The 9,792-nt window shown below is 45.9% G+C and overlaps 1 protein-coding gene across 1 annotated transcript in view; it reads left to right on the top strand.

Annotated features, from left to right (window-relative positions):
• The first annotated feature begins 112 nt into the window (after positions 1-112).
• BPHL (biphenyl hydrolase like) overlaps positions 113-9,792 on the top strand; it is a 28,824-nt gene continuing 19,144 nt past the window's right edge. The window contains exons 1-3 of the mRNA XM_046640871.1: positions 113-268; positions 6,234-6,337; positions 8,922-9,088. Of these exons, the coding sequence (XP_046496827.1) occupies positions 168-268; positions 6,234-6,337; positions 8,922-9,088 (372 nt within the window). The 5' untranslated portion in view covers positions 113-167. The remainder of the gene's footprint in view (positions 269-6,233; positions 6,338-8,921; positions 9,089-9,792) is intronic.

Here is a 9,792-nt window from a genome sequence, read left to right as displayed (position 1 = left end):
CGAGAACCCAGCGGCCGCCGCAGCCGACCTCCGGGCTGGGCGGCCAAGCTCCGGGCTGGGCGGCCAGGCGACCTGGCGCATGCGTGCTTCCGAGCGGCGCGGCGGGCTCAGGGCGACCCGTAGAGCCCGGCGCATGCGCGCTCCCGACGCTGGCGCGACCTGGAGCCATGGTGGCTGCGCTGGGCGGCTGGGCTGCCCTGCGGCTCGTTCTCGCGGTGGCGAAGCCCGGGATGCACGTGCCCCGTGTGGGGCCCGCGGCCGCATTCGGGTAATGGCGCCCGCTCCCCTCCGGGAGCGCCGGCTCCACGGGGGCGCGCTCGGGGGCGGGCCGGCTGCGCGGGGAGGGCCGGGTGGCGCGGCCTGGCTCATCTCGCCCTGGGGGCAGGCCGGCGGGCGCGCGGCCTCGGCTACTGGGCGTGTCGCTCCTGCGGTGCGTGGGCCTCCGCCGCGCCCCTCGGCAGCCGTAGAGGATCTGGGCGCCCTAGCCGCCGGGTCGGAGCGCCGAGAGAGCAATCCCGGGGACCCCGCGGTGGGTCCGCAACCCCGCCAGGGCAGAGCGCGCTCCCGCAGCCTCACTGCTAGTCCGCTGCCCTGTGCAGGCTGGTCACGCTCAGGGCAGCAGCCTCTGCTGCTTAGGACAGACACCAGCCTGAAGAAGAAAAGAGCCTGAGAAGGCCCGTGGCCCGTTCGCGCCGTATTCGCGGGCCGGGCTTCCAGTGGTGTGCAGAGGGGACGTGGGCGCGCAGCGTCACCTCGGGAGCCGGGACACGGCCCCCTAGGTTCTCGTGTTGTAGGGCTGTGCAGATGCCCAAGAGGCTGCCCTTCCTCTTCTGCGCCCCCCGGCCCTGCCGCCCGCTCAGACAAAACCGCGCCTCAGAGAACGCCTGAGCTCCGGCCCACTGTCTTGAAAGTGGCCCTTGGTCCCCAGACGCCCTAGAGGGAAGATGCAGATAGAGCAGCATGAAGCTTGCTGTACTTTATTTCCTGCATACCTGCACACACACACACACGCACGCACGCATGCACGCGTGCTGTCCGCTGCTGACGCGTCAGTGCGGTTCGCGACTGGGAAAGGCCCGGTGCCAGCCAGCCACCTGGCACTTAGAACCCCTCTTGACCTGATGTGGACACTCTCAAAACTCAGAAGAAGAAAACCTGACTCGCTTTAAATTTTTATATCATGATCGACTGGTTTTTGAGTTTCATATTTGACTTAGGTTATTTTTTATTTAGAACTTTTAGAAGATATTCAGGACTGTTTCGAAACACATGGAAAAATGTCAGTGTCCTCAGCTATATAGATCAGCATGGAAAAATGGCAGTTTATCCAATTTCCTGTTTGCAGAAAGGGATTAAAGTAAGGTCACTATGACTGTACCGATGTCAAGGTTTCGGTAGGTTTTTTAATGGTTACGGGAAGGACTCATCCACTTAGCAGTGCAAATCTTTCCTCCTAAAATGTCTCTGAAAAACAGGTTTCTCTGGATTTTGAACTGCGGTTTTGTAAATACAGTTCCAAGCTGTCCTGACAGGGAAATCACACGGGGGTATTGTTTAATCCCCAAATAAGGCTGCAGCTCAGTGTAAACAGGTGCGCTCCTGTGAAACCTCCGCTTCAGAACAGCCAGTGTCCGACCTGCAGTTGAGGTGAGAGTTCCAAAAACTTGTTTGTAAGTCTGTTGTTTGGAACTCTGACTCTTACTTCATAATCTGTAAAGTCGTTTGTTCCAGTACCAGGTCAAAAAAGCCTTTTCCAGCCGAAATTGTATGCTGCGTACAGTTAGAATATTAGTGATTTACGGAAACTGACCATCTTCCTGAAGATGTTTTCTGAGTTCACCCTTGGGATGGCCTGCCGGGGAAGCAGAGAGCCTCCTTCCCCTGGTGCCTGCCACCACCTTCTGTCTGGCAGGCAAGTGAGTGTGGCCCCAGTGCTGGAGTCCTGTTGGGGATTGTATTCAGCCGTGAGGTTACAGAAAAAACATGCACTTTGGCGTTCAGATGGCCGCATTGCCGCATACTAGCTGTGCAAATGTCAGCAACTTACTTAATCTCTCTGGGCCTTGCACCTTGCAGAATTGTTGTGAGGATTTAAGACAATGATTGTAAAAGGTCTGAGGTAATAACAACTAAGTAATTAGTAGGTACAATTAGTAATGTTACAAACACGAATGTCTAGTAATACAATGTATAAAAGATGTAAAAATAAATCATCAAAATTCATGTAACTCCAAGCCCTGGGGGTAGCTAATACTTTATTATAGCTAATGGTTACTTTGCAAAAATATACAAAAGACATAGCTGAATAAACAGGACATAGAGAATATGTAGGACTTTCAAAGTGAGGATGTATCTTATTAAGTGGCCCCATTTTTATTTCTAAGCAAACTGAAAATGCCAAAGGCTCTGGTGTCAGATACTCATTTTGACTTTGCAAATTACTAGCAGTGTGACTGGGGCAAGTTACCTAAACTCTCTGTTCTCAGGTCCCTCGATGGTAAAATTAAGTGAAGTGTAATGTGCATCACATGGCAGAATGAATGAGATAAGGAAGCCCTTAGTAAAGTGCATTATTTGGTTTAATAATTAAACTAAATGTTCCAGTTTATTTGCCCCAAGCTGTTGTTTGCTTGCCTCCCCCCACAGTAAACTGTCTGTCTTTCAGGGGAGCAGCTCAGCCCCCTCAATCAGGAACTCATAGCTGTTGTGTTGCTCCTGACCTCCTTCCCTTTCACAAAATTGCCTGTCCACCCTCCCGGAAAGAGGGAGTCAAGGACAGATAGGAAGTAAGACATAGCCCTCCTAGCTGAGCATGCCCTCCTACAGGCTGTTTTTAAGTGGGAGACAGGATTTTTTTTTCTCTTCCAAGAAATTCACTCCGTATAGTTCTCAGCCTTGGTTACCTATTGGAATCTCTTGGAGAATTTAAAACTACAGCTGCCTGGATCCCACCCCAGAGATTTGATTTTGTGCAGGCTGGGAATCCAGAGATTGAAAAGGCTGCCAGATGATTCACATCTAGGTTTGAGCCCCATTGATAAGTGGGAGGCAGGAGGTGCTGTCATCCAAAGGGGCCGAGTGGGCGGCTGTGCAGATGTTGGTGAAAGCTGGTGAATTGATGTCTGTTGCCTATACGCCTAGGGTCTCCTCCACCCCTAACTTCTCTGTCATAATACTTGGCGAACTGCCTGGTACCTGCTGATTGTGGGTCTATTTATCTGTCTTTCCTGCCAGCTTCCAAGCTGCATGGAGCACCCAGCACAAAGTAGGTGTTCAGGACGTGGATGAATGAATGAACAGTACAGTAGGGACTTAGTGTTTTTGAGAGCACATGCCAGGGCTCTGCCCTAGTCACTGAGTGATAAGTCTCCCCGGATTGGGCTAGAGAAGCGATTATTAGGAAGAAAGTGGTGGAAAAGACAAATTGACAGCCTAGGAGAAAGGGATTCATCTTTGTTCTTTAAATTTTCTGAAGTTTTCTCTCATTTTTCCTACCTGAGAGTTGGGGAAATTTGGTCTTGAATGTGTTTCGAGTAATAAGCTCATGCCAAGGCTGTTGAAGGCCCAGGCTCTGCAGCCTGATTTTCCTTCAGCATACACATAACACTGTTTATCTGAGGCCTGACTGACGTCTGAGGGGCCCCTTGATAAGCTGAGAAAAAATGCCGTACTCATTTCAATGAGCTTATGTGAAAATAAATCATTCACTAACTCTATTATTGCTTTAAATAAAACTTTTTTGATCTTTGAAATTGATTTCCTTTTGTTTGTAAACAGTCCTCTGTCCTGTTTCCCTAACCTGGAGTCTAATGAAGGGTTTTGGCAGCCTCCATTAACCCCAAGGGGCAGGCTGATGTGATGAGGCAGAGGTGGTGTGGTGACATACAGGCCTTTGATGACAAAGCACCGGGCACATTTTCTTTCCCTCAGCCTGGCTGCAGACCCTGCACCATTCGGCCCCAGCCTTTGCTCCTTCTTTGCCCCGCACTCCTGCCAGGCTCAATGCCGCCTTGTCCCCACATACGTCCCTTGCTCCTGGGCCTTCGATCATGCTGTTTCTTCTAGAAGCACCCTCCCCTCCACATTCTTTTTTCAGAATTTTGCCCTTCTTGGAAGTTCATCTCAAATGCTGCTTTTTTCTCTGTTCCCAAGATATATGTACCAGACCCTGAGATGATCTCTGTCTCTCCTCTAAAGCCACTGCAAAGTGTTCTGCCTTAATAACTCTTCCCTTGAGTTCTCATTATGCCCGATTCTGGACTACCTGGTTTTGTTTCTGTATTCTTCTTAGGCATACAGAAGAATATGGGATAGGGATAATGAGAAAAAAAGAAATTTGGAATGGGGAATCAAACACAGATGGAGAAAGTACAGAGGGAAGTTAGAGGTTTTTTGCAGGAGAGACTTTGGAATGATCATGAAAGCTGAAGGAAAGGGAGTCCCTGTAAGCCAGTGCCCTAGGGCAGGCCCCTGGGCCCCTGGAGAGATGCAGACAGCGAGAGTCGGCAACACCCAGTCACGAAAACCCCCTGGCTTGCACGGTGAGAAAGATTGGGGTGAGCGGATTCTCTCAGTGCACATAACATGCTCACTGCACAATTGAGTTTTACAAGCATGTCCTTGCTGCTGCGAGGGAAGGAGCCCCTCAAAGATCTTTAGGGCACGAGAGTAATAAAGGTACACATTCTCACTAACATGAGCTGTGCAAACGCTGGTCATCTCTGTTCAGGGAGCTGCCTCATTCCTTGTGTTGAACACAGGAAATACTGATAACCTTTGTTCCAACTGTGTGCCTCAAGCTCTTCTCTCCTCAGTCCCAATCTACACCTCCCTGAGGGTTTGCAGAGTGAATCTCTGTGTATCTTCTCTCCTCCTGGACAGTGAGCAAAACAAATATATCAATAAACAAACGTTTGCTAAAATGAATGTTTATTAGTAGAGTACTGTTTGCTCTTATCTTGACCTTAGAACCATCTTAGCAATAAAAATCACTCAGAGGAGGAGTAGGACATTAATAGTAAGTAAACGTGGCAGTGTCAATATGACAGTCCCATTGCTCAGTGGCTTTATTATTGCTCCTCATAATATTTCTGTAGATAATGAGCTTATAGTCATGTCAGGCCTCATTACCATCCGATTCTGTCATATTTTCCAGAAATTGTGTGTTGTTTAAGACTTGATGTACTTATATTCGGTACACTGTTCAGCATCTGTCCTGGTATGCCATAGTAGCCCTTCCTCATGGCACCCAGCCATCTAGGAAATTGGTGGGGAGGCTGTTTGGGCCTGATGCAGGGGCCTTGTATGTGCTCTGTTGCTGTGTATCTCTGCATAGTCCTGGAGCTGCTGGAAGAGCAGCTGAGGAGAGGTTAATAGAGCAGAACACCTGGTATGGCACACGCATCGTTCAGTCAGAATAGGCCCTGGCAGTAGCCCTGGCCTGAGGCCCTCTCCTGTCCAAGTATGTCCAGTTAGTTGCTGTGTCACGGGAGGTGTTGGGCCAAAAAGCATGAGTGGCAGGGGGAGGGTTCTTGAGATGGGAGCTTAAGGACTCGGCTATTTAACCATCAACCCAGACACATTTCAGCATCTTAAAAACCAGTCTGGCCATGTTGGTGTAGGTGGGCTTCCCTGACTGCAGCCCTTCTGCAGCTGGCCTGAGAACACGAGACACCATATGCCTAAAGGACTGCCTTGGGATCAAGGCCTCCCCCATGAGCCCTGAGCCAACCTCATCCTTGGGAATGACACCAAGGCAGCTGAAGGTCCAGGTAGCTCCTCTAGGCCTGCTCACGTCGTCGAGACAAATAGCTTCAGGGGCTGTGCTGGTGGTGCTCACCCTCGCATTTCGTTGTATAGAGCTCCCGCAGCAGCCTGCGCTCTGGAGCTCTCGCAGCAGCCTGCGCTCTGGCACCAGTTCACCAGGCATGTGCCCGTGGGGCTGCATGGCCATTGGTTTCAGCAAGCCGCTCAGTGCTTTTTGTAGGGTAAGCCCTGGGCTGGTGCTGTAGGATATTCAAACATGAAGACACAGTCCAGATCTGCAGACTAGTAAGGAAGATACAAACTCATGTCCCTTTTTAGGTTTGGAAAACCAAAGCACAAATAGAAATAATCCAGGAAGCCTGAGGAGGGTACTGGAGCTGACTCGTGTATATAAAAGGGCAGTTTTGTCATATTACATTTGTACTGCTAAGTAATTTTCCTTTGGGGCTGGGGTTTTTCTCTTCCAGCACCTCAGTAACCTCTGCCAGAGTGGCTGTGAATGGTGTCCACCTGCATTATCAGCGGACTGGAGAGGGCGAGCATGCCGTCTTGCTGCTTCCTGGAATGTTGGGTCTGGAAGTGTTTTAATGGAATGCTCTTGCGTGCTGTGTAGTCTATGATATATTCACAATAGTAGATGCCAAGTATTGATTATTTTAGTGCTTTACTGAAATGCTTTAAGTAATATTTTCTGCCATCAAATTTAGGTCATTTAGAAAGATACCTTTCTACTATACATATTTTTTATTCCTTAAATGCTCAGTTTTCCCCATGAAAGTATACTGTGTAGTTGCCTACAATTTGGGAGGATGAGAGGGGTCAAGGAAAGGGATGTAGGTAGAAGATGAGTGTGTGACCAACCATCCCAGTTTGCCTGGAGTTGAGGCGTTCCAGGATGAGAGACTCTCAGTGCTAGAAGCATCACCCAGTTGTGGTTGATTATGTGTCCAATTAAAATAAGATGTAAGAACAAAACTTAGTTTAAAGCCTGTTTGAAAAGCAAAATTATTAGATTGGCATGAGTGGAGCCTAGTAAAGCCAGCTAGACTCAATCTCATTTTACAGATAAGTCGTTTACATGTAGCAAGTCCAGGGGGAGTTTCCAGCGATCCCAGGACATCTCATACTTGGTTTTAAGGGTTTGAGTATTGCTGTTTTATTTTTAATTTAGTTAAATAATCCAAATATATACTTATTTCCTTATGATTTTCTTCTTTCTCCTAAAAGTAAAATGCTAAAATTTTCAACTACTTCATGGTTCCATTTGACCGAGCCTCAGCTGACTGTGGTACTGTTGTAGCTATGGAAGCATCTTTGTCTAAATAATATTTAGTATCTTTTTTTCCCTTGAGCTATTATAATGAAGGAGGACATTTACTCCAGTGGCTGGGATAGAACTAAAGTTATCTGTAAAAGCCATGAAGAATTTACCGCTTAGATTTCCATTATTTCACAACTATTGTGATCATTATCCAGGCATAAAACACTCCACAACTTAATGTCTGTTTATGTAAAACATTAATCTGATTCAAAAATCAAAAAATCAACCAGTGAGATTCTCTCTCCCAGTCTCCTGCTCCCAGCACCCAGTTCCCCTCCCCATGGGCAACCAGTATTGTTGTTTCCTTCTCAGGTGTCATATAGTGGTAATTATTCCTTAAATATTCCTTAAAATAATTTTGTTAAGATTTAAGTATTCTTGTCACTGGTCTTCAAATGCATACCTGTGTGCCAGAAAGTTAGTGTCGTCTTATTTCTGAAATTGGTCTTGAGTTAGACTGTTTTCTTTTCCCACCTTCTCACCTGCCCCTCCTTCAGCGTATTTCCTATGTGGAAGTTTCTCCAGTTCAGGGAGCATAAGAGAAGCTTCGAGTGTCACAGCAATAACATGAGCTTGAAACCCATTTGTGTTTTTGGCTTGGGTTTCTGAATTACCTGATATTGAGAACGGTGTATCTTATTAAATGATCCTATACCATCTTGAAAGACATTTTCTAATAATAGCTAGTTATTCAAGCAAGATGTTTAGTATCCATTTATGGCCTGAGCTGTGAGTCCTTAGAAATCAAGCAGGCTTTAAAAAGAAAATGCTGGGCTGGCCCAGTGGCGTAGTGGTTGGGTTTGCTCACTCCGCTTCAGCAGCCCTGGGTTCACAGGTTCCAGTTCCAGGTGCTGACCTATGCACGACTTATCAAGCCATGCTGTCACAGCATCCCACATAAAATGGAGGAAGATTGGCACAGAGGTTAGCTTAGCGACAATCTTCCTCAAGCAAAAAGAGGAAGATTGGCGACAGATGTTAGCTCAGGGCCAATCTTCCTCACAAAAAATAAATAAATAAAATACTGCCTTGCCCCTGGACTGGGCTCCTTGAGGGTCTGGCCTTTCATACACGTGCAGTGGCTGTGTGCACACAGTGGCCAGGACTCCATGGGTGGGCTGGGGACTGCCAGTCAAGTCTACCACAGGCTCAAGAAGGTAGTTCTACTTGTTAGCATATGCTGTTTTGTACTGTTCTACTTCAACAAACTAATTTGATTTCTTCTCCCTACACCCTGCCCTCCCCCCTCATTTCACTGTTTTAGTTTAGTTTTCCGGTGTCTAATTATAGCCAGAAAATAAAATATTCAGAGCTATTCACATTAGTTTATTAAAAAAATCTGGGATTTTAGAATTCTACTTTGAATAAGTTAGCCCAAATCTCATAAATTTGTCTGCAAATGTTATTGGGATTTCTCTCATTTGTAACAGTCATTTAAAAAAAGAAAGAAAAAATATCCCAGAGGCATATCATATTGGTAAGTCTATTTCTATGCAGTTTCACGAATTTGTTTTCTTAAAAAAAAATTAAGCTGAGGAAGTATCAAAAAGTGCTGAAAAAATACAGGACCAAATGAAGAATCAAGGCCTCTCTCCTCAAAGTAGCCACTAGGGGGAGTTAAGAGGCAGGTCTGTACACCACCAGGAAAGGCAGTTAGCTCCTGGGTTAGTGGATTCCATCATTGCAAGGCTGCTTTACTGCTTACGTTCTGATGTCTAACTTTGAGTAGAAAATAGTTACTTTGTTTTAAGGTTGTAATTATTTCTGTTTTAACTGTAATATGTTTGAAACAATGAAAGCATTCACCTGACAGTAATTAAGTGGCTATTTTTAGGAAGTGGAGAGACTGATTTTGGACCCCAGATTAAGAACCTAAACAAGAAGCTCTTCACAGTGGTCGCCTGGGATCCTCGAGGGTACGGACATTCCAGACCCCCAGATCGAGATTTCCCAGTGGATTTTTTTGAAAGGGATGCAAAGGATGCCATTGATTTGATGAAGGTGAGTCTCTTAGGGAAGAGGCCAGGAGAAGGAGGATGCCTGGGCCTGTGTTCATTTATTTTGTTTTGCGTTTTATTTCTAAAAGAGTGATACTATGTGATTCCTACAGAAATTCAGAGTTCAAATAAGTATAAAGAAGAAAGTAGGAATATCTTACAATCCAGCTTTTTAGAGATAGCACTATCAAGACTTTGAGGCTCTGCCCTTCTGGCCAGTCTCACTGCATGTATAAATACACAGTTTTGTATTGCTGGCATCATGCTATACTTTTCCAGCTTACTATTTCATTGAGCAGTTTGTCAAAGAGATACTTCCATGTCAATAAATACAAGTTTACGTAAGTCGTATGATAGGCACATAATATTCTATTTTACAGATGTATTGTCTTATTTCACCTATCTCCAATGGTAGATAAATAACTTAATTTTTAAGTTGCTTTTTTTTGCAACTAAGAACTGCTGTGCTGTCAACATTCTGTTGTCCATACATATTTAGAAGATGACTTGTTGGGTTATAGAAGATGCAAAAGTTCATTTTACAAGATAGTCCCAAATTATTATCCATAGTAGTTATACCAATTTATAGTCCTATCAGTAAATATCTTGGACTGATATTTGTTAATTCTTTACATTTAATTTTCCCAATCATTCTATTTTTACTCCTAGGCAGCATCTCTCAGATGTAATCTTTGTTCCTTTTCTCGA

This window comes from Equus quagga, chromosome 15 (assembly GCF_021613505.1).
Source record: "Equus quagga isolate Etosha38 chromosome 15, UCLA_HA_Equagga_1.0, whole genome shotgun sequence".
Taxonomy (NCBI): domain Eukaryota; kingdom Metazoa; phylum Chordata; class Mammalia; order Perissodactyla; family Equidae; genus Equus; species Equus quagga.
This window is presented reverse-complemented; position numbering and strand designations above follow the sequence as displayed.